Raw genomic sequence first — 25,385 nt, 5'->3', positions numbered from 1 at the left:
AAAGGGAAAATTGCATGAATATAATAGCTTTTCTCAACCATCAAATGTCATATAAATTAGCACATTTGAAGAAAAGCATGCTTCTGCTTACTACTGCTGCATTAGTCTTCCCTTATGGTATAAACCAGGGGTGTCAGCTTGGTCCTTGTGGGCCATAATCATACTAATATTTCTGTTTTTGAAAAGAGTTAACCTGAAACCATTTTTTTATGGTAGCAGAGTGGTCTGGGCTTGTATATATTTTGCAATTAATGTTTACAGTTTTGGCAAATATGTTCAAGGTCACTTAAGATAGTATCACATTTAATGGGAGGAACGTGTTAAGGTTAACTAATTTATCTGTGCCAAATTCACTTGAGAATTAATAAAAACGAAAAATTAGAGTTTGTAAAATGTAAAGTTCAATATGTATGTAAAATAAAGACAGGAAATGTGGGCCACTCAATATTTTCGTGTGAACTAGTTCTTTGCCCCTTTTTGTAATGATACTTTTTACTTTGGGATTATGGGAGATCAAGCATTTGTTAACATTACACCAGAGCTAATATTTATTTTTTGTTTTTAATGTGTTGTGCCTTAATCCCGCCTTATCTTGTCCAATAAATATTCATATTTAGATCTTAATCGAAAACTAAAAGAAAAAATCATGGAGTGAAAATGTTGTTTTCTAATCCTTTCTAGCCTCTGGCTCACACCCACGTATTTTACCAGATACATTTCTGTAGAGATTCAGTTTGAACGGCCTAGTCCTCTCTGTGGTCTGTTTCATTAAAATCAGCAAAATGACATAATGTGAATATATTTAAGTCTTTTTTTCTGAATATTTAATGTGTTTAGGACACTGCATGAAGGAATAATTCCCATTCACCCATTAAGGGGTCGCCTTTAATGATCTAAATGTTCTTATGCATTAAAGTTGAATTGACTAAAGTTTGGGATTTTCTTTTTTATTTACTCTTTTGTAGTCATCAAACGCAAACCACTTGCTGGGACCATCCAAAGATGACAGAACTTTTCCAGTCATTAGGTAAGTGAATACTTCAATATGCGGCTTGTAAAACATTAAGCTGTCTATAATACTTTTTTTTATTGCAGCAATGCGTCTTTTCTTATAGCGGATAGTAGGGTTTTTAATATGTAGGCTTAAATAACATTTGGAGTGTTTTCGTCTAACATTGCCTTTACGTGACATGTAAGAATTATGTATTTGCTGTTGAGGCAGGTGGTGAAATAGGATGTTAAAATATATAATGGACTTAAAATAAATCTTAGTTGTTTGGGTTTTTTATGTGACGCAGATCTAGCTAAACCATCAGATGCTGGTTTGATGATTTCACACGTTCATATACCAAAACGTTATTCTATAATGTTTAATGACATGGAAAACTTAAAGTATTCTTTTAAAATACATCATTCCTGATAAGCATTTATTTGCATTATTTTGCCCCAAACTGGCACAGGCTACCATACTGCTATGGTTATTGGCGCTTAAAGGGACATCAATACATTTCCATCAATAAAGCAACATCATTACAGATCTATTGATACAGATCCATCAATTGAGGGACATTATTACAGATCTATCAATACAGATCTATCAATTAAGAATGCATATTAAAGTACTTTGTAAGTACCGTGAAATATATTAACATGCTACATAAAAAATGACCAAAAAAGTGCTTTATATTCAAGACAAGCCTCACTAAACCTAGGAGGGAGTGTGGTCGCTATGTACTTGTTGGTAAGAAAGGTGCATGCAGGAGAAAAGTGCCAGAGAGACATAGGTCATCTAGGGCATGAGAAACCCTTGGGCCAACCACGGTTATAGTGATGTTATATTTTTATGTATAATTAAAAACATTATTATGTCTAATTTATTTTTGAACATACTTCAGGTGACTTAAACAATGTGAGGTTCTCTGCCTATCGCACTGCAATGAAAATTAGAAGACTGCAGAAAGCACTGTGCTGTAAGTACAGAAACAAAATGTAAAATGTACATTGTACCTGCCGTTCTCCAATAAAAACATCTTTTTCGAAACTGCTGATCTACCAAGTATTAATAATCCTATTTTTCAAACAGATCCTAACAATACACTCATCTGTCCCTGAACCCATACATGTAGCATTTAACTGATGTAGCACTGAACATTATTGTGTGACTGCAGGTCTACAGTGGTGAAACTATCCTTCCCTCTCCTCTTAATAGTGGGATTGGTGTGGGCACACGGACTCTGGATATCTAACTCAGGGGAGCATTGAGCCCTAGGCACATATTTCTATTCCATTTCCTCCATATGTGGTCCAATGTTTTAATATACCCGTGAAAGAGCTTCATAGCAGGCAATAGACCTTATTTTGGACACTGGGGGTCCATATTTGACTAAACCTGTATTACTGTACTAAGCATTATTATATTTGATAATAATATATACAGCTACCCAACCCCGAAGCTCTCCTAATTTGACTTCATATGGATATAGCCATATTAGCCCAAGAGAAAATTGAGTCTTTAGCCACATTTGATGCCTTTTATTTGGTCAGCATAGAAATGTAAAGTTCACAAGCTTTCAGAACCTCAGAGGCCTCTTCTTCAGATGGAAACATATGGTAGGCAGAAGGTTTGGAAAGGCACGTTATGTTTTCAGTGAGTTTGCTCAACTGGGTATAGGATGGACTGAGCCAAGCACCACCCTCAACTCGTTGGATCACGACTTGTATTCTAGAATCCCAGTGGAATATCTGGAGAATATGGTAAACATAGCATACAATGTTCTATTCCACTGCATGAAATTGCTAATAACCCGAATGACTCACAGACGCTTATTCATCAAAGTGGGAGTTTGCGTGAAAATTGTAGTCTTAACACAGTAACTTTATTATTTTTTATGAATCGCCAACCTTGACAAGAGATTTCAATTATTTTAATTGCTTGAGGGTTCAACGAGTCTGCTCACCTGTGTTATAGTCACCATTAAAAAGCCTGCATATTTAGTTCTCATAGAGGCTGAACTTAAAATGTTAGCTTTAAATGTCACTGGGAGCTGATATTCCTTTATAGTACCTATAATATCTCGGGGGATGTATACAAAAGCAGGAATCTGATTTCATAGTATGACTGGTTATATGTTTGCTTACAGAACAATCAAGAAAGTCAATAAAAAACGATGTTACCTGATCTTATAAATGTAATAACTTCATTCATATACACTAGATTTTATATTATGTTTCCCTGTAGTCTATCTGTGTCTTCCTGTGATGTTATTTACCGGAAAATTATTTGTCAACAATCTAATTTAAAATTGAAAAAAAAACTAAAACTCTGAAGCGTAATTTGTCCATTAAAGAGAATAGTTTTCCTGTAATTCAATACACTGACACTTTAAATGTCTCGGGATTTTGAGATACATTTTATGAATGCATTTTTAGAGTTTAATAACATATAGACACAATATTCACAGACTCTTTTGTGTAACATTAAAAATAAATGAAGTCTTTCAAAGCCTTTTGATTTCTATAGCCTAGGTTTTTCAGTCAGCCCATCTAGCTAGATGAGGCAGATAGCGACTTATTTATCGTGTCCCCCACCTGCTGATCACCTTCTGCAAATCGAGGAGCTGGGGGCAGAGGAGACAAATATATATACATATATATATATATATATATATATATATATATATATATATATATATATGCCTCCAAGGGTTTGAAGGTACGAGTGAATTGCTGTGTTCTGCAGCCCTAAAAGTCACAGTAATGCGTGCTTAACAGCAAAATATCCGTATAAATTAAACTGCTTACATGAAATACCATAATCTTCTTCTAAATGTTACGTAAACAGCTGTCAACAGGTCAGAATGTCACATAACTACTCCTGCCCCACCGCCTAAAACTGTGCCTCTTTGGTAGTGTGAAAGGTTGGGAGTTAGGAATACAACAGGTAACATTGCTTAATTGACTGAGAAAACCGCTATAGTGCTTTAATATGTTCAGACGAAGCCAATGCCCAGTTCGCAAGTTCTGCCAAGCATTGTGCCCTTGTCGTCCGCTTGCTTTTCCTTGTAGAAGTGTAATGATTTATGGCTTTCCCTTCACTTGTCAAATTCCATTACCATAACTGAGTGACTTTTGTGATTTTAATTCAGAGCTGACACTGAGCCAAAACAGTCTGCCCGGCTGATGCCGTCCCGGCCACGCACAGCGTCCCCGAGCGTAACACGATGTGCCAGAAAACTGCTCTGGTTCCCTGCTGAAATCCTTATACAGACATTGAAGTGTGTCATTATGAATGACATCACCTTCACACTTACTTCACACCTACTCTAATGTGACATAAGCTAGGCTGTGCATTATCATTCGGGATCGTGGTTTCACCGCATTAACCGAGGGCAGACTTACACATTCTAAATTAGTGCTTTTATTTGGCAGTATGTGTTTGGGCCCAGAGACCCCCAAATTTTCTAAATTACATATTTGCATGATTACATAACTGGTTAAATATTTGGTTGTCTGCCACCAAAGTGTTTGTAAAACAGGAAAATCCCCAAGATAAATGCTAAAATGATTTGGTTCATATTAATATATCACACTTGGTGTAAATTGTGATTTGTTAATTTGCCTCTTTGTTTTTCTCTGACTAGTGGATCTTCTGGAGCTTAGTACCACACACAGTGTTTTCAAACAGCATGAAATGAATCAGAACAATCAACTTCTCTCGATTCCTGAAGTCATCAGCCTCCTCACCACAGCCTATGATGGCCTGGAACAGAAACACAAGGAACTGGTGAACGTCCCTCTCTGTGTAGACATGTGTCTTAATTGGCTGCTTAATGTGTATGACACGTAAGTTAAACTCTCAAATGATTTATGTATCTTTAGCTGCAACTGTCATGGTTTGACCTCGAGTCTCAAGACTTTTACTCCAGTATAAGAGTAAATGTGCAAATTACCTGAGACAAACTGTCTAGGGCTGACCCCTCATACTGTGCTTGTGTTAAATGATATCTGAACATTCTTTTCTTACTGGTAAAACCAAGATGAAATCCAAGAATGAGTATATCTGACATAATTCAGAATATATTTACACCAAAACAAGTAATAGTTGTTATTAAGAAACATTGGAACCATGCTATTAACACCTCTGGTGAGGCGCTACAGGAGAATCTTTGTGATGGACTATGAATGGGTTCATATTTAAGTCTCAGGGTCAGCTGATTCAGAAAGTACTGAGACATGCAACACAATAGCTTGTACTAATTTATTTCTGTCTACAAGAATGGGTGACTGGTTTACTACAGATTTAATATTTCCCTAAGCTAGTGAATTTAGTTGGTCCTATAGATCATAGAGAGAGATGATTTTTTGTGGTGTAAAAAAGACCGCATGCAAATCCCACTATTGAAATAAGCATTTTGTGACATTTCCAAATACATTAAAAGCTTCTGGCCTTGACCAAACTAATTATGGTCATATTCCACCTGTTTTGTCATGGATCAAACAGCAATTTGACAAGCATGTGAACTAGCACAGCAAAGAAACGTTCAAATATGCATAGCTCGCTACACTATGACCCTGAGACCTCTATCACTCTATTTTGTGTATCTGTCATTGTGTCAAACAGGGAGTGTGTGTTAGCATGACTGAGTATGTGTGTGTTAGCATGAGTATGTGAGCGTGTGTGTTAGTGTGAGAGTGAGCATGTATAAGTACATGTTAGTGTAAGCATGGTGCCCAGTAACTGAAGTGCCCAAAAGGATCACAGGTTCCCAGTAACTGAAGTGCCCAGAAGGATCATGTAACTGACCCCATGGTAGCACAGACACCAGCTCCACTGCCCCAAGGCATACCGCTGGGCTGATCCTGCGAGAGGCATTTCCTCAGACCCAACTCGCTGAGCCTGTGCACCGGTTTATGACATTATTTCCTAGCGCCCAGGTATAGCGTGTGAGGACCTTGATTGAACAGAAGAACTGGCACCATCCTACCCTCTCCTGAGTGTATAAGTGTAAATAAGTATGTTACTGTGTGTAAGTATGTCACTTTATGCGTGTACTTTAGTATGCGTGTGCGTGAGGGAGGATGGTAATCTGTGTAACCCCTGTGGCGGCCGTGGTTATATATTATGTTAATGCCAATATTTACAGAGCAGCAGTTTACCACGTAACCCAACATGAACAGTGGAAGATTCTCATACACTGTAGACACTGAAATATAATCTATATAATGAGCACAATTTAGGGGTATTTTTTTTACATTTTTTTACGACTATGTATAGCTGCTTCATATTACTTGAGTATTTATCCCTTTAATACAATGTTGAGATCATCCTTCTAAGAAGTTTGGGGTCAAAAGTAGAATATATGTGAAGGGAGTGTTGTTTTGATCAAAAATACTTGTAGGAACTTGATTAGAACATGAATAAAAGCCACACTTTTATATTTTACTTTATTACACCTATCAAAAATGTGATGCTTAGGATGGCTCTAAAACAGTCAGCTTAAATACTTGATAAAGTATAGAGTTCTGAAAATAGTAAATCTCATTTAATTGTTTCCGCATGAGGCAGCAGTTCCTCCTAGAATCATTTGCCTTCTGCTACTTGCAAAATATGAAGAAATGCCTAGCTAGTATAATCTTCCCTTCACAGCAGGCGATTGGTTAAATCCAAATCAGAGATCACAAATGTTTGAACCGGAGAACTAACCTATTTGTTCAGGTACTTTTGGTTTTATGGTAAGCATGCCTGAGATTGAGCAGTAGCCTGTTATACTACGTACTGTCTAAATAAAACATAACATTTAAAGGTGCTGTTCCACTAAGACTGACGTGCTGGGCTCACGGCATGTTAATAAGAACCGAAATCTGTCATTAATGTCTTTCCTCTGTATGCTTAATGCTTAAACACAAGGTGCCGTGCAAAAATGGAACACTTTCTTTAACTACATTCTGTATAAGTAACATAATTCCTAGTAGTCCTCCATGGTCAAACCTTTCCCGAGGCATGTCAATCTTTTACCGGGAACATCTAATTGTCACGTGACATGAAATCAGTCACTAATTGGTTGCTGCCAAAGAAACCAGACATGCTTCTTAAAAGTTTGTGTTAAAACCTCCAGAGGAGGGAATAAAATGACAGATCTGCCATGGTTTATTTACCTAGCATACTGGAGAGTGCAAGAAGTGTTTTGTCTAGATGGCATTCTCTACGATTATGCATGATTAAAGATACATTGAATGGTGTGAGTCTGGTTATAAAAGTATTAAATTCAGCAGAATTGTTCAAACAGCACCTTTTCAAACACAATTTTCACCCAAAGAGTTTGTCTGATATAACTGATCTGATCCAAAACTGCATGTGCTCAACAAAAACCAACTGCCTGATCTAAAAAAAAATCATAGACGTGATAGGATTTGGCTCCACGGAATGAGATTCTTAAAATATAAAAGAGCCTGTTTAAAGAGAATAACGACACAGAAGCCAGAAATCTCCCTTATTTAAAGAACACAAACCCAATGTGCTGCCAGGGATATCCATAGTTTAATTATTATAAGAACTGATTGAAGTCTAAATCTCTCTCTCTGTCTGGTATGTCTCAAAAATGTAGTTATCCCAAATTGTTTATTACAAAACGTGTATACCAGGTTTACCACCACCTTTTTGCGACTGGTGGTAAATATACCACGTTGAGTCACAAAGTGAATAAATGGGAAAAAAATAATAACACATAAGAACAGGAAAGTCCAAATCAAATATGAGTCAGAGAAAACTCCTTTTGACTGATTGTAATGTCAAATCCGAATAATTCCGGTAATATAATATCCGAATAATAGATATGGTGATTAAGTAAGAAATGCAATCCTTATGCAAGGAAAATAAAAACATGTCCACAGTGTATAAGGTTTAAAAGCGCTTCCTTTTAATAACAAAGCTTACAGAGAAATATATTCAGAAGCGTATCCAAAAATCTCCCACTTCTCTCTCTCTTTCATGGTTGGGTTACTTGAATGTGGTCATATAAGTGCACTTTTTATTCGAATAGGCTATTTTATAAATGAAATCTCGTCTTACTCATTACTATTGAAATTTTGTTTCTACCGCATATAATGTAATATAGTGCACAAAAATACAGAAAGAGAAATATACGCATTGATACTCCGAGGTCCTGCACACATCAAAGCAAGAGATCTGAGTACATCCAGTAAATACTCTTTAAAAGTCCCCATCTGAGGCATAAATATTGGGGATTCCATCACACTCTATGGCCATAAATTGCTTAGCCCGTCACTACGTCAAAGTACCCCAATTTTGGACGAGGCCTTTCTCATTTTACATGGCTATATTGCTTACCAGGGAGCTGAAAATAATATACTGCAGCTACTTTCCGCTGGCACTGTACTAATACTAAAAGCCGTCCAAGAATGCAGAATTAAGCTGTCAAGAATTACAGTATTTTGTGAGTTACTTGGCTGGCACGCTAAAAATAACTGCAGTTGCTGCCGCTTGAAGGTGTTTAATAGAACGGCCACAGACATACCAAGATAGACTTTTTCTTTTTTTTTGAGAAAAGTGGATATTTATGATACCGTAATGCACATTATATTATATACTGCAATGAACGCAGTATGTAATATGCTGTATGGTACTGCCAGAGTTTACATTGGGACTCCACGAACTCTCTCTGACACCATTGTCTATATAACTCACATGCAGTTCTATTATGTTTGAAGCAAACAATCTTCATTGCTCTTGTCTAGTCTGTGGAGCTTGATGAGTATTATTTCTGTGATTCAAATGGCTCTGGCCATCTCTCTGCTCCTGGGCCATCATTATTGTGAGGATTGGTTCAGCACCAATTTGGGGAAAGGCGACAGATGTACTTTGAAGCCAAAGTCCCGACAGAAAATAAAGATTTTTCTTTGAACGGTAATTACGGTGCTAGGCACTATATCCTGAATATACCAAGACCAAGAACTGATAAAGCTTTTAGTTTTTACAGTGGAAATAATGGGCAGACTAGATGGGCTGAAAGGTTTTTATCTGCGTCCAATATCTATGTTTGCAGTAATATAGTTTAACATTGAAGGAAAGGGTGTTTTAGTTCAGTTTGTTCCAATAAACTTTTGTAATCCGCAGGCCTGGAGGCCATCAGTCGTGATATTTTGGGTGACTTTCTGTGCTCAAACACCAAATACGAATGAATTCCTTTTATATAGTGAAGTAGTTGGTTTCATACACTTTCCTAAGTCCGGAGAACCATTTGGGTGATTAAGACTGAGCTATTCTACTCTTTACCCCAAGGCAGTATGGATAAAGAGTGAAGGTGGTTAGCCAATTGAAAAGTTTGGTATGCCACTTATTATTGGACAAGTGGTCTGCTATTGGAAAATTGTATTCCTTCATTTTTATCAATTACCAGACAAGACTCTAGTCTGCATTCACCCAAAACTTAGCTGCTTACTGTTTTTCTTTTTAACCAACAACCGCTGATTATCAGTTTTTATTCATTTGACATCAAAGTATTTTTAAGCGGCTTGATTGCAACCTAGAAAAAGCAGCAGCAGAAGAATTAATGAATTGTATTATTGGAAAGATGCGCTGTATTACCCACTCTTTGCCTCTTACATAGTAATATGCTTTCCTGCTGTGTACGGTGGTGTCGTTTCTGTTGCATAAATCATTGAATTAAAGACGTGCTGCGATAACGTGGTATTGAAATATCAGTGGATTAAAGACGTGCTGTGATATCACAATTCTGATATCCAGCTTCACTGCCCTATTATTAGATGTGACTGAAATTAAAATACTTTAACTAAAGTTTCAGGCACTCGGTTAAACATGTAACATGAAGGAAATTGAGCAAGTGTCCTTTTATATAAATTTTACGGTTCTTGGTGTGTCATTAAAAAAGTCAGTTTATGTATTATAATACATTAAAAGAAAAAGAAAAACCTTATTTTTTGTTTTCATTAAATTGTTCTGTCATTCATGAACCGAGAATGTCTCATGATAACATGATGTTTTTCTTGCAGGGGTCGGACTGGTAAAATCCGGGTACTTTCACTAAAGATTGGGCTCATGTCTTTGTCCAAGGGATTACTTGAAGAAAAATACAGATGTAAGTAGACATTTTTATTTTTTTATTTAGGTCATTTTTCTTCCTTCAACTATGTGAAACATGCATGCTGTGCAAATATTTTAGGCAGGTGTGAAAAAAATCTGTAAAGTAAGAATGCTTTAAAAATAGACATGTGAAATAGTTCATTTTTATCATTTAATGAAATGCAAATCAGTGTTTGGTGTGAACACCCTTCATCTTCAAAACAGAATCAATTCTTCTAGGTACACTTGCACAGGGATTTTATAGGCATACAGTTAGGCTAATGAACATACCTGGGGACATCTGGGCTCCGGCTACCCGGAGCCTTCCCTTGCGGGACGCGGCCAGGACTGCACACTGACGTCGGCGGGCGGTCCCACTGACCTCGGCGGAGTTCCCACTGACGGCAGCGGGAAACACACCCATTTAAAGGAATAATGGGAGGGGAGCGGGTCGTGTCAAGATCCTGCTCCTGTGACCCGGAGGATTCGGGTCTTGACCCGGAGGACCGGAGGAGCAGTGCTCACCTGCGGGTCAAACCCAGAGAGTTCCCAGGTATACGTATGAAGATGTCTAGCAGTGCCATCAGCTCAGCATTGGCGATAACAGTAGGACCCTGGTACACCCATCTACTGTCCACAAAAGTATGGTCGAAAGTGGTCTTTATGGAAGACTTGCAGCCACAAAGTAATACCTCTGATGTGAATAAAGGCCAAGCAACTCAACTACTCACACAAACTCAGGGACAGTGAAGCATGGTGGAGGTTTCTTGCAAGTTTGAGTTTGCATTTCTGAAAATGGAGTTAGGGATTTGGTCAGAAATAATGATCTCCTCAGTGCTGAGAAGTGTCTGGTATTACATGGAGAGATTTAACTGAGGCTGCCTAAATCCACAGAACTATGGTTAGTTCTCCAAGATATTTGGAATAACCTAGCTGGCAGGTTCCTTAAAAAAAACAGGGGAACTGTACTTAGAAGAACTGATGCTGTTTTGAACACAAAGGGTGGTCACACCAAATATTGATCTGGTTTGATTTAGATTTTTCTTCTGTTCACTCACTTTGCATTTGGTTAAATGATAAAAAAATAAACTATTAATATGTCTATTTTTGAATGCATTCTTACTTTGCAGCATACCTGCCTAAAACGTATATTCAAGCACTGCCAGGAATTGTCACGCAAGGTTAAACTTCCAGATGTAACATAAATGAAACCAGCCGCACTTGATTTCTAGAAAATTTTATGATTTCATTTTTAATGTCTAGTCAGACTTTTATGTATTTATTGAAGTAAAGCAATTACAAGCTTTTCATTGCTTCATGCATGAATCACTTACAAGTGTTAGAAGGTTCAATGTCCCAATAAATTTGCGGATTACTATGACTTTTATTTGATCATAATACAATGAGGGGAACTGTTGCTATCACACTATAAACAAATTTATTAAAATTATCCAAATTTTGGCAATTTGTCAGTGAAATTGACTTGGTGATATTTAGATTTAACATTCATCTCAAAGAATCTTTGTCTCAAATGTGGTCCAGCCAAGATTATTTATTCAGTTTCCTGTCCTCCTCCTCACCCACCCTTAAATTTATCAACAGTAATCCGCAACATAAGAAAAAGGGGAGAAACTAAATAGAGAAGAATAATTGCGAAGCCTAAGAGGAAATTAAGATGGCCGCTTTCTTGGCCTACACATAGTAAGGGTTTAGTAGATGTATGTTTCGCATATATTTTTATTTTGTGTATACAAATGTAAAATGTAGGATTTGAGTGAGACGGGGACAGATTGAGTTTTAATGACAATTTTGTAATGTTCTCCAAAATGTTTATTGAATAAGTATGGACAGTCTGCATACCTTAAATACATGCATATGAATGTGTGCATGTTTATTCAGACAAAACCCTATACATTAAAAAGCAAAAAAACCCAATCTACAAGTTTTGTATTTTTTTTCTCCTGATATATCCAGCACTTGCAGATTACACGCTTTGGTTAGATTGAGTCAGGTAGATTTATAACACTTTCTACACAGAGGCCCTGCACAGCTCCCACTATTCAGAATAAATGGGATCTGGCAACCAGTTTTAGGTCCGTCACCGTGCAGTCACACACAGTTGAGAAGCCCACACAGACTGTAATGAAAATCCTTTTCACGGCAATGAATCTGTGGAGATCACTACAACATACAGTATAATATAAATGGTGTGTACGTATTATAAGAAAAAAGGGTATCCCTCTTTTTTTCACCCATAAAAATCAAGGATATATTTGCAGAGAATCTGTCTAGCCTAGGAGGATATGGATAGAAATATAGAACATAAAATATGTTATATCTATACATTGTGCTAGCTTGTTTGTAAACACATGCATGTTATAGATTTAATGATTTACTGCTATGTTCCTGTCTCATAGTAGGGAGGGTGTCACAAAAATTTGGAAAGTTGGGAGGCGAGGTGGTGGAGATCTTTTTTTATGTATTGTATATAGCATCATCAATTAATATAGCATCCACACCTAGTGCTCATATACCCAGCCCTTTGTGCTTTATTATTATTATTTATTGTTTTATATAGCACCATCAAATTCCATAGCCATCAAGAGCCAAAGATGAGAGTCTCTGGAACATGTGCTAATTTAGTTTCATACAAAATTACCCTCTACAATTGCTTGGGCAAACATGTCAAGCACTTCTATTCAGTTCTATTTTCTTCTTTAAGAAGGGAGAGATTGTATTCCCAGGATTTCATTGACATATGCATTATTATGTTATTCTGGTGGGGGGGGGGAACAGTGTTTTTATGCCTTTGAAGCAATCTCTTCCCAACGCCTGTTCCATTCAAGGCAGCCCTGTGCATATGGCTTATAGTTTACTGATTCAGTCAGGTCTCATTTTACATGTACTTCCTCCTAAGTGACTTCTTTCTCTACAAGCCCGTTACGAACACATGGCTTCTAATAAGATGTTCAGCGGCAGATAGGCACTGTGCGATTAAATGTGAAAACCTGGAAGTACGCACAGTTCTGGCACTTCAAACACAATGACAGGGTGAAAATCTATGCTGCAGTATGAAGTAACAACAACGATAATAACAACAACAAGCATTTATATTGCGCTATTCTCCCAGTGGGACTCGCTGTCCAGTGTGTCTCTGTAGCGATCAACCATTTTTGTATGAATTTCTTCTCTCTCCCCTTCTCTGTCTCTCTCTCCTCCTCCTTATCGCTCCCTCTCATCTCTCTTTCTCTCTCCCTTTCCCTGTCTCACTCTCCCCTCCCTCCTCTTCAATCTGTCACTCCCGCTCTCTCTCTTTCTTTTGCCTCTCTGAAGCTATATTAGTACATAACACAAAGATCCACGTGTTATGATGGTGCTTTATAAAACGATCAATAATATCCCATCCCAGTAGCTCTGAGTAAGTTGTTGGTGTTATATAAATGAAATATAATAATAATTATTAATTATTGAAATATTTAGCAACATCATATTCCACAGTGTATGACATAACACTTTGGGCTTCGAGAAACAAAACCTTTTCAAACGTTCTTCCAAGAGTTACATAGATCCATCAAGATTCTTGTTTTTTGGTTATGCAAACTTTAAAAAATGTAGGTAACAGGGCACCGGTGATTTTGTACCGCTAGTTTGTGGCTGAGCTGCACTTTCGTGTGATGCCTTCTAAATATGATGTTTTTAAACTTTTCATAGTTTAAGCATATTACTCTTTTAATACTGCGTACCAAAGCTGTGCTGTATAGAAGGAGTTTAACATAAAGAAAATTATTACACAGTTAGCAATGCTTCATTTCTTCCAATGGCGGTGGCTTTTTTATTTTTTTTGTTTCATTTATTGTACTACTCAAAGGGTCTTTATGATGATGAGTTTATTAATAAATTAAGGGAAACACGTCAGGGGTTTAGCTACATCACAAAACTACATGCCTTTGGCTTCCGGTATCCAGAAATAAACACGGACACGGACGAGCCGCAACACCTTGTTATAACGTACTTAACGAGAAAACTCCCTCCTTTCCACAGATCTTTTTAAGGAAGTTGCTGGAGCGGCAGATACTTGTGACCAAAGGCAGCTCGGGTTGTTGCTTCACGATGCTATCCAAATCCCACGACAGCTCGGAGAAGTTGCAGCCTTCGGTGGAAGTAACATTGAGCCCAGCGTCCGTAGCTGTTTCCAACATGTATGTATTTTGTTAGATGCAAGTAAAGTATATTAACAAAGGAATATTTTTGAACCAAGCCAAAGTTCAACAGGAGTCACTGTGCCTATTAATAAAAGCCCTTCATGGGACAAATCCATTAAACATTCTGAATGCCACCGACCTCCATCACCGTTCCCTTACAATTTTGGGAATTTCTTTATAAAAACTCGCAGGCCAAGGTGAAAAGTCTAGAAGCTAAAGTACGATAGCAAAAAGAACACGTTTAGCGTGTCGTTACTAATTAGCGTGAATGTATCGCCCAGGGCTATGTGGAGTGTATATAGCGTGTCTTGTAAAGAATGCATGTGTTATACCAAAGTAAATTGGTTGAGTAATGAAATCAAACTGAGAAGCAGGTGGATAAAAGGATAAATGAAGATCTTTAGAAAGATACATCTGTTCACTCGGACTCTGCATTCACACATCCATCCTTCATATCCCCCCCGCTGAAAGCTTGTGAATCTGTCATTTTAAGATTGTTTTAAAGTACTACAACTTCCATCTTCCTCAGCCTGCCACAGCCCTTGACCAAAGGGCCAAGGGATAAAAGCAGCCTCTTTCCAGATAGAGACAAAGGAAGAGGTGGCCATATTGACTATCAATGTTGACTGCAAAATGTCTGACTGCCCCAGCTATTCTGTGCTGGTTACATCCTAAAAGATTTGAAAGCTGGTGATGTTTTTTTGTTTTGTTTTGCTTTTATGACTGTATCTTGAGACTTTAGGAGACATTGCTTTAACACATGGTTGTGTCCACGCTCTGTTGAGTATCCCATCCCAGCGTCGATGTCTCCAGCTCACCGTAATGTCATTTTGTCCGCAGGCTCAGAACAAACCAGAGATAAACGTCAAGCAGTTCATCGAGTGGATGCGTTTGGAGCCTCAGTCTATGGTTTGGTTACCAGTACTACACAGAGTAGCGGCTGCCGAAACCGCTAAGCACCAGGCCAAGTGTAATATCTGCAAGGAGTGTCCCATTGTAGGATTCAGGTACTGTTTTGGGAATGTTCAGTATAAAAATATTCTTCAGGGAACCTGAGATCTGTGTCTAAATGTGGTAAAAGATAAGTAGTTTCATATATTTTTAATTGGGATGTCTGTGCTGGAGAGATCAAACGATTGTGGCCTGACTGGGGTTGTCCAGCCCTGATTTAACATCCAAACAATTCAGTGTCTTTACCCTTCTTCTCATCCACCCTAAAATAAGTAATTGAACCAATTACCAATCAGAAACTTAGCAAAAGGGGAGCTATAATAATTCCGGAGAACAAGAAGTTGAGGTGGCTGCTCCTGTTATATGTATATGGGTTTCTAACACACATACACACATTTATACATACACCATCACCGCTTATTTAGCGGATTGAAAATAAATAAAAAATAAAATATAAGGTTTGAGGAAACGGACACATCAACTTTACTAAGATCCATTATAGCAAACAAATAATACATGCCAATCTATACAGAGACAGTAGTAGCTTTACTTTTCACTTAGTTACAGAGAAGATACATATTATTTTATTAATAGGTTTTCTCCCAGGCTGTGTAATTATTGCAGCTGTGACAGAGAAAGCAGAAAGAACAGAGGATCAAATTGCATTTAAAAAATCCCTGTGAAAAGGAGTACAGGATGTTTCATTTACAAGCAATATTCTGTAAATGTACTGGAAACCGGCTAGCATTCTACCAGTATTTCCGTTTGGGTACCAGCGTGATATGCGTACCATAATCTTCATTAAAATTAGTAAAATGTTATTCTTCAAGAATATGCTACACAGGCAGGAATATATTAAAGTTGCCAGTATCAGGCACACTAATTGTGCTTATTAATTATGGAATATGCAAATGGGTCATTAGGTTTAGAATAGAATGTCAGAAACCAACTCTGTGAATGATTAATTAATAAAAATCAACTGTGACTCACCAGCTAACCTAACATGGTAGAAAAGGGCAATCAAACATTCAAAGATGGTTTTAGAATTCTTAAGGCTGAAAAAGTAGGAAATACGTTAGTCTATAAGCATTTTAATCCTAATGGGATTGTGAATTTACGTGCCGAGGTAATGGAGATCATATATTCAGACTTTCTCAATCCCCCTCATTAAGTTACTCTTTTGTTGGAATCTGGTTCCAACAGCCAGAGAAGGTGGGATGACAAGGGTGAGTTTTCGGGTAGGTCAATAATTCATTACGCCAATGTTGACCGGCATGCTGCTGAACTCAGCTTTGTTGAGGAAAAATGGTCTCTAACAATAAACAACAATAAAACAGGCACTAATATCCAAAAAGCTGGTGCTCCTTAAAAGTTTGGAGTATGAGGACCCCATTATACCGTACCTTTTATATGTTTTGCCATCCCAACATTATTAAAACTAGGACTTCCTCTTGAAGACCCTCTGGAACTAATCCACCCCACCCTTAGAGGTCCTGGACATGACGGTTCCATACCACTTGTTTCAGTAGCTTTGGGCAATACATTTGGTGAAACTGTAATCTATGTAGGTGGCAAATAAGTGCTATTAAATACTTGATTTTGGGGCTTTAATTCAGGTTACAGTTACATCTTTTAAAGATTAGGTTTGTCAAAATGCAATTTTTGCACTTGCACATATGTGTAAGGATCTGTATGTGCCGATGCGTTTGTAATGGTAACAAAAAAACAATGTCTGGTCTTTACAGATACCGGAGTCTGAAGCATTTTAACTACGATGTGTGTCAGAGCTGTTTCTTTTCCGGGAGGACGGCAAAGGGTCACAAATTACATCACCCTATGGTGGAGTACTGCATCCCTGTAAGTATTATTACACTGGAGCAGGAGTAGGTGACGTGTATGTGACAAATATAGCTCAGATTTTATATTGTTTTAGGATTACACAATTTCATATATTCAAGTGCAAATCCTCAGTGCTGGTGCTCTTCCTCCTTGTGGTACTCCTTCCTACTTTCCTCTGAATTAAGAAAGCTATTTTTTCCCTCCCAGTGATCCAAAATTGATTTGTATACCACTTAGCAGATGTGTGTATCATACTCGAAGAAGCTGGCATCAGCGCCTGGGTCTGGCAGCGTGTAAGATATGCCAAAGCCTTCCTGCCGTGTTTTATTGTGTTTATAGGTCCCTGCAGGAGGCAAGAAACCTTTCGCTTAATGTTGTTTCAGATCGATAATAATGATGCGTGTACTCATAACATATCATGTACTCATGATATCTGTAAAGAGATGCACATATATATATATATATATATATATATAAATATAAATAATTGTGTTCTTCATAGTTTCATTATAAGGGTCGATGTGGTATTCACGTGGATATGGAACACTATAGTACAGGGCAAAGAGATGTAGGATTATGCATTTTCTGCTTCAAAAATACTTTATTATTATTATTATTAAGCTATGCAATTTTATACATCTTTACATGAAAACATTATTTTATCAAATATTCAGGATTCTGAAGGGTAGCTACTTGTAAAGTGTATGTTAACAAAAATAAATAAAGAATTTCAGAAAAGTAAGTTACTTTTCAACTTAATTTGCAATATATTTTTCCATAACTAGAAAGGCTTGTGGTCTTCTGATGACCACCTAGTCTGCGAAGTCCTCCGGATAGATTTTTTCCTTTTCTGTTACACTTGTCTTGCAGTTCCTTAAGGTTTAATCACAAGCCAGTCCATAGGACGCCCATGCGTGAATACATTAATGTGCCAATCATTTAGACAAATGCAGCTGTTCTAGCCATCTGTGTTCATGTAAAGCTAGCCTAAAAGCATTCACCTTCAAGACTAAGTTTGAGAAGTAATCCACCAAGCAACCACGTACATAATCAACATGCATTCTGGATGCATGGGTTCTACCTTCAAGATTACATATTTATAGTAAAATAGAATATATAAAGTCATAGTCACACATGGATGGACAAGATGAGACATTGATGTATCCTATAAGTGCCTACATACTCTCAGTTATTTGTTGTAAGCCCTAGAGCCCTACAACTATCCCTATGTCTTTCGCAGGCAGTTCTGATTTAGCTTTGTAAGGATTAGGATGTCCCTAATTCCACTTTGTTGTGTATGAAGGTACGGGCCTTTTAATATACTTAATATACAGAAAAGATTTGAGATTTCAAAGCGTTAGTGATCCTGTCATCATCACCCTAAGCGTACTGCAAAACAGGACATTTGCCTTATACAACCTTTCAAGAACAGACACAATTTCTTCTTGTTTTAAATCCTTTGAGAAAAAACGTCGGAGCTGATACTTGTCTCCCAGAGCATCGATTTACTGCTGATGTGTTACTTTAGAAGGATGGAGAGCAATATTGTATTCCCCTGAAGACTCTTCTAACGTGATAGGCAACATGTCAGAAATGATTAGCATAAACGCCATCTTATTCCCTAAAGGTGCAAGTATGCTTCATACATAAGAAAGATAACTTGCAGTAGCGCCTCTTGAGATTGCTCTTGAGTTAAAAAAAATGAACAGAAAAAAAAAAAAAACAAAATGTAATTGTCGCCATTGTTTTAAGAAGTCAGTTTTTTTTTCTTCTAAATATCCTACAATTGACGGTTATTGCCCTGTGTTCCAGAGGTGGTAAAGCTATTTACTTTTTATTAGTTTCTCTGCAAGTTCTCTGTTCTATGTACAACATACAATAATATATCCAGTAAACGAATAATAATATGAACGTATCGATAAACAGACATAATTATACCGTGCATGGTTAATCAACATATGGTTCTATCAGCAATTAATTTACTAGCCCTCCTTATTATATATATAAGGTTGCTAAAATGTCATAAGGGCTGTAGGAAATGTTGAATATGGAAGATATAAAACAAGTAGGTTTTTGGCATTTCTGAAATCAGTTGATAGCTTTGGGATCTACAGCATAATTACAATGTTCTTATCCTGAGTTTCATTTCATGTGATAAAAAGCTGTGTGAAAGACTGTGTCTAAAATAAGGCACTTTTTTTTTTTACCATGTTTTTCCATACACCCTGTCTTCATTCTTCAATTGTTTAAATACCTAGTGTACTTTTAATAAGGGGCCGCCAATTTGGGTTTCTTTGTAAATCAAATAAAACATTTTTGTGACATTTTACTTAGAAATTACGTTTTGTGAGAAAGGGATGAGATCACCTTAATAGATAGAAAGAACGCATTCCCTGTCCCACTATTGTGTTCAGTTTGTGATTTCCCGCCAAAATAAAACAAAACCTATTATATTATTATTATTATAATAATTATATGTTATATATATATGGACTAATACGGCTAAACCCATTTACGATTTCCACAAGATTTTGGAGTGTTTCTTTGGGGATTTTTGCCCATTCATCCAGTAGAGCAATTTGTGAGGTCAGGCGAGAAGGCCTGGCTTACAACCTCCATTCCAGTTCATCCCAGATGTGTTCGATGGGGTTGAGGTCAGGGCTCTGTGCGGAAGGTCAAATTCTTCCATACCAAACTCATCCAACCGTGTCTTTATGGACCTTGGGCTACAATGACAGACATAGAACTCATACAAATGGCTAATATACTGCTGCCTGAAAACATTACATTATACAAAAACTAGAACTGAAGAAAAAAAACAGAAAATATATTTGAAAATGTATTTTTCATTGGATTCTAATAATAATAAATGTGTTGCATAAATAAGCAGCCAGGAATAAGATGCATTTTGTTTTTCAGAACTGTTTCCATGCCACAAAACTTTTTGTTTGTTTGTTTTGCTTGACATTGGCAAAGCTGTGTCAGCTAATGAAGGGAACATGCGATGGCTCAGGTGTCTTCTTTATGTGATGATTACCAATCTGTCAGCACAAATGAGAGGAAATGCCAGATAATGAACCTCGCCGCTGATTACCCTGCTACGGAGTTTATAGGACTTTGTGTAGCTGGCTGACCGATATGCTGACACTCATACACTGTAAATGCCACAGCAAGCAAATGGGTCATTTGGGGTAATTTGTCATTGTTACTGTTGTCCCCGTGACTGCACATTGTTCTTATTGACAGTGCATCAGCTTAGTCCTAGTTAAAATCTTTTTGGTTTTCTTTTTCGTGAATCATACACTTGTTTGTTGGTTTCCGTGTCTCAACAACCACCTCCCTCAGTCCATCTGCCTGCTGTCGGACTCCAACTCCCACCATGGGATATCTTTTAGTGCTGTAGACGACATACTGTAATGAGAGGCAGAGGCGAATAGAACCAGGGAGGACATCTCCACTAAGGAGTCATGCAGAACAAAAAATGCCATAAAAATCGAAAAATGATTCTGAATTGTTATGGGCTTTTTTAAATACTTTCAGGATTACAGACTTGTTCCCATCACATAAATTGTGAGATTTATGAAACAAATCCTATAAACTAAAAAGGCATACACAAAAATGAAAAAAACCTTGATTGTAAATATTGGTGAATAAAAACTGCTTAAAAAATGAATTGGGTGCATTTAGCATGATCATTGGATTTGGACTAATAATAACATATAAGTGTATGAAGTTACCCAGGAATATCCATGTTTGTGGTCTAGAATGCTGCATTATATAGCCTTTCTCTTGAAACTACTTTATCACACGTTCTTCTACTTCATTGGTTTGTTGCCAGAGTGTTCGTCAAGCTCCATAGTCTTTGAGAATTTTTCTTGTACACAAGTCAAAGTTGTGTGTTAATTATTATGCAGATTTTGCTGCTCCCTGTCATTCTGGTTGACGTGAAGAAAGCTCCTGCCAAGGCTTAATTATTTCAGTTGCTTAGCATTTCAGGCGATTTAATACTAGAGGGGCCCCAGTTGCTTTCATGAAAAATATGTAAAAGTCAAAGAAATAGAAAACTTTACTTGTGAAATTATAATGTATTTTTTTTAATTTTATTTTAATTGCAGACAACATCAGGAGAAGACGTTCGAGACTTCACCAAGGTCCTGAAAAACAAGTTCCGCTCTAAGAAATACTTTGACAAGCATCCAAGACTGGGTTACTTACCCGTGCAGACAGTGCTTGAAGGAGATAACATGGAAACGTGAGTCAGCTGCTATGTTATACTGTATTTTAGAGCTGCCGTAATAGCTTTACAGAGGAGCTGCACAAAGCCAAGTGTCATCTGTTGGCTTGGGCTCATAGTAGGAGACGGATCATTAGAACCAAAGCAGATTCCCATGGGATGCCCTGGCCATACCTGGATACATGTTACCGGTGGTTTACAGGGATGAATTCTGAATGATTTTGTAACAGATGTGATAGTTCCCCTAAACTATTCTGTTTCTAGCCATTACTGGGTCACAACAGTTATAATGGTCACTAAACGCCAAAAGAGATCTTTTAAAGAACACGTGAAGGTTGGTTGTAGGCACTCTACGGCATAGTAGTTATTATCCTATAGTACCCAGTACCAGTTAGTTAGTAGCTATGTAGTATATAGGTGCTACAAAGTCACAAATTATTGGTTATACAGAAAAGGATGTAATTAATGGCTTCCTTCTGTTTGTTAATTCAAGTGTCTATTCAGCACTTTGCATGTACAAACCTGTTTCTATCCACTCATTTTCATGTGATTGGAACTGTTAATCACACCAGTTTCTCACTAAATCATGTTCAATAAACTTCAGGTAGTTGTGACACCTTAGATGTACGATGTAGTGTTTTCTACAAAAACAGTTAAAAAGAACACAGAAGGCAGTTAATAGTTATTTAAGCTCTTGACATTTACTAATGGCGAGGCTAGTGTAACAAATTCCTCATAGATTACACTTGTCCTGGTCCTTTTCTATGAGGACATTTTGATACATGATGCACTTCCAACCCTGTGCCGTGCTCTAAAGCTGTGTCTGAACACCTGTTGTGAGTAAATATTGGAGTAAAATAAGTAAAGTACCTCTCAACAGTCCCCATTTTTAACGGCACTGCACGGGTATGTGCCCCCATTGTCCCGTATTACTTTAGACCCACTGATCCCCAGGGACCTGTGCGCGTGTCTTATACATATCCATATTTCTTTTGTTTTCTCTAATTTTGATAAAGAATAAAAATCGTGCTCACAAATCATCTAATTGGTTACTTTTTTTTATCTTGTTTTAGAAACTGGATTATGGCAGGTCATGTTATCTTTCATGATCAAAAGAGCAGGAAAAAAAACCTGACATTTTGCCCACATTTTATGTGTCCCGTTACAGGGAAAACATTTAATTAATGAAATAAAAATATTTATTATATTGTGTTTGAAGAAATACTATGAAATTCATGGAGCAATGAAAAAAAAAACATTTTAAATCTTTTGGGATGGCCTCATATGCTAATGAACTGCTCTGCTGGAAAGTATCTCATTTGCATATGCAGAGATAATACAAACAAATCTATATGGTGCTTCTCGACTAATCTGTTCCGTTGTCCCTGGTGTAGGTTTGATGATAGCTTAATGTAAAAATGGTGTTAAAACATTTAGCATTTCTGTTAAGTAGATTTGGGATCCATATTTGTTATATGCCTAAACACATAGGTTAATGTATAAAACTTTCTTAGAATTTCCATGGATATATGTCATTAGAATTTCTTGACTCTACCTTTCCTTGTTGGTAGAATAAGGCTTTCCTGGCCTAATTTCAAGCTCCATTGACTCTCATGCAACTCCTGGTGCTTCCGCAGTTTATCAATGTAAGAGTCATGACGACTCTCTCCTCTATCACTGAGTGGCCTGTTAGAACAGGTCTACTCTGCAGTAGAATTGACTGATTGTATTAGACTGCGCGTGGATTACCTTTAAATCCAAATGAAGCCTCCAGGAATCCTGCAGTGGAGCTTATGCTATGGCAATTCTTTTCTCACCCACTTGTGGGGCAGATATGGGTTTGGCTTTTGGATTTTCTGCTGTCGCTTTAAGTGCACTAAAGTTTTTCCTTCTTGATCCCCTTTCTTCTGTTGCAGTCCTATAACACTCATCAGCATGTGGCCTGACCAGTTTGAGTGAGTATGGTGCACTGTGGAACCTTTATCTATTATCAATGTTATTTTTGTTGGCACTAACACTTATTAGCCCCCGTGGACCCAGTTTTACTCAATTTTTCTATATTTATTTTTAATAATGTGTGGGCCTAATGCTTATGCTCTATGGAACTTGTTTCTCATTTTCAGCCCTTTACAATCGCCGGAACTTTTTGATGATGACACGCATTCCAGGATAGAACAATATGCCAGCAGGTAAGCCGCATATATTCATAAAAAAAAAACTTGTAATTCAGCCAATCTTTTAACCCCTTAACGACAATCCCCGTACATGTACGGGGTTGCCGTGCAACGGGTTAACGACAATGCCCGTACATGTACGGGCTGCCGTTAAATAGCTGCATCGCCGCGATCGCGGCGTTTTCGCCGCGATCGGCGGCTTTGCAGCATCCACGGAAGCCTCACAAGTGAGGCTGACCGTGGATCCGGGGAGGGCAGCCCTCGGCAGCCCTCCCCGGAAGAAAAATGGCCGCCGCCGCACCGATCATCAAAGATCGCGGCGGCGCCCGGCTAAAACTGCTTAGGAAGCGATCGGAATCGCTTCCTAAGCATAAACTGTGTTGCTGACATGCCTCAGTATCGAGGCATGTAGCAACACAACCCCCCGACCCCCGATCGCCTTGTGATTGCTCCGAGGAGCAACCACAAGTGCCATCCTGTGAATGACGTTGCCGTCATTCACAGGATGGCATTTACAATATATCTGAGTTAACAGAGGGTCTATCCAGACCCTCTTGAGAACTCTCGGGCTCCTCCTGCAGGTTGAATGCAGGTACTGCATCCAACCATGCAAGGTCAATGGAGCCCAGCTCACTAATGAGAGTGACTAGTAAAAAAAAAAAATTAAAAAAAAATTAAAAAAAATGTTTCAAAAAAATGTCAAAAATATGGTAACATGTAAAAATCCCCACTGTCACCAAAAAAAAAAAAGTTTTTAATAAGCAAGTCCTAAAATTTTTTATCTTTACAAAAATTCCATTATGGAAAGAGTTAAAATTGCCCATAGGGTGTCTAGTATTAAAAAATATATGAATTGATGGGGTAAATTGAATTGGCCGGGTTCAAAGATGTCCCAAATATGGGACATGGGGCAGATGTCTAAATGGCAAAAAAATACACACCTCACAAAGGCGGCCTTTTACCTCCCAAATAACCCTACAAACCCATGCATGGGGGGTATCGCTGCGCTCAGGAGATGTTACTGAACACATATTGGGGTGTTGTGTGACACGGACATATACCAGGAGCGATAAATTTATACCTGAAGTACAACATGTGTGAAAAAAATACAAAAAGAATTACTACCATAAAGTTTCACAAAGGGTAGTGGTAAAATTAGTGCATTGAAAGGGTTAAAATACCAGCATTTCAAATACCTTGGGGTGTCTAGTTTTTAAAAATATATGATTTGATGGGGTAAATTGCATTGGCCGGCTTTAAAGATACCCGAAATGGCACATGGGGGGAAGAATTACCAGATTTGGAAAAAAAGGTTTTGAAATAGCAAAACTCTACCTGTACTTATTGCCCCATAACGTGCAGAAAAAAGCAAAAAAACATAAAAACATTGGGTATTTCTAAACTCAGGACAAATAGTAGAATCTATTTAGTAGGTTTTTTCTGTTTTTCTGTTTAAAAAGTGAGAAAAAGTAATTTTTTAACAAAAAATCCCCATATTTTATCATTTTTTTTATAGTAAATTAGATGATATGATAAAATGAATGGTATCTAAAGAAAGCCCTGTTTGTCCTGAAAAAAACAATATATAATATGTGTGGGAGCATGAAATGAGAGAGAAGAAAATCACAGCTAAACAGTAACACTGAAAAACGTTAAAAGAGCCATTGTCCCGCAATATACTACGAGTAAAAACCCCTATTGTCCTTAAGGGGTTAAAGAACAGTAAACCCCCATTTTTATTTACTATTATTAAACAAATGACACCCTTCAAATGCAGTGAGAAAAACACTCAATAGGAATATTAATTATCTCCCCTCTGGTGACACAACCAGCCACCTAGAGGAGAAGCAAAGCACTAAGAATGCATGAACATGTGGCTTCCATTG

The 25,385-nt window shown here is 37.6% G+C and overlaps 1 protein-coding gene across 5 annotated transcripts in view; it reads left to right on the top strand.

Moving 5' to 3' along the window:
* Positions 1-25,385, top strand: part of UTRN (utrophin) — a 284,301-nt gene that overhangs the window by 247,627 nt on the left and 11,289 nt on the right. For 4 of the 5 annotated variants that reach the window (XM_053460556.1, XM_053460557.1, XM_053460559.1 and 1 more), the window contains 10 exons: positions 966-1,027; positions 1,896-1,970; positions 4,641-4,842; positions 10,030-10,115; positions 14,141-14,298; positions 15,142-15,308; positions 16,998-17,109; positions 21,207-21,343; positions 23,242-23,280; positions 23,449-23,514. In XM_053460556.1, the coding sequence (XP_053316531.1) occupies positions 966-1,027; positions 1,896-1,970; positions 4,641-4,842; positions 10,030-10,115; positions 14,141-14,298; positions 15,142-15,308; positions 16,998-17,109; positions 21,207-21,343; positions 23,242-23,280; positions 23,449-23,514 (1,104 nt within the window). The remainder of the gene's footprint in view (positions 1-965; positions 1,028-1,895; positions 1,971-4,640; positions 4,843-10,029; positions 10,116-14,140; positions 14,299-15,141; positions 15,309-16,997; positions 17,110-21,206; positions 21,344-23,241; positions 23,281-23,448; positions 23,515-25,385) is intronic. The other variant, XM_053460558.1, reaches the window with a different exon arrangement.

This window comes from Spea bombifrons, chromosome 3, assembly GCF_027358695.1.
Source record: "Spea bombifrons isolate aSpeBom1 chromosome 3, aSpeBom1.2.pri, whole genome shotgun sequence".
Classification (NCBI taxonomy): domain Eukaryota; kingdom Metazoa; phylum Chordata; class Amphibia; order Anura; family Pelobatidae; genus Spea; species Spea bombifrons.
This window is presented reverse-complemented; position numbering and strand designations above follow the sequence as displayed.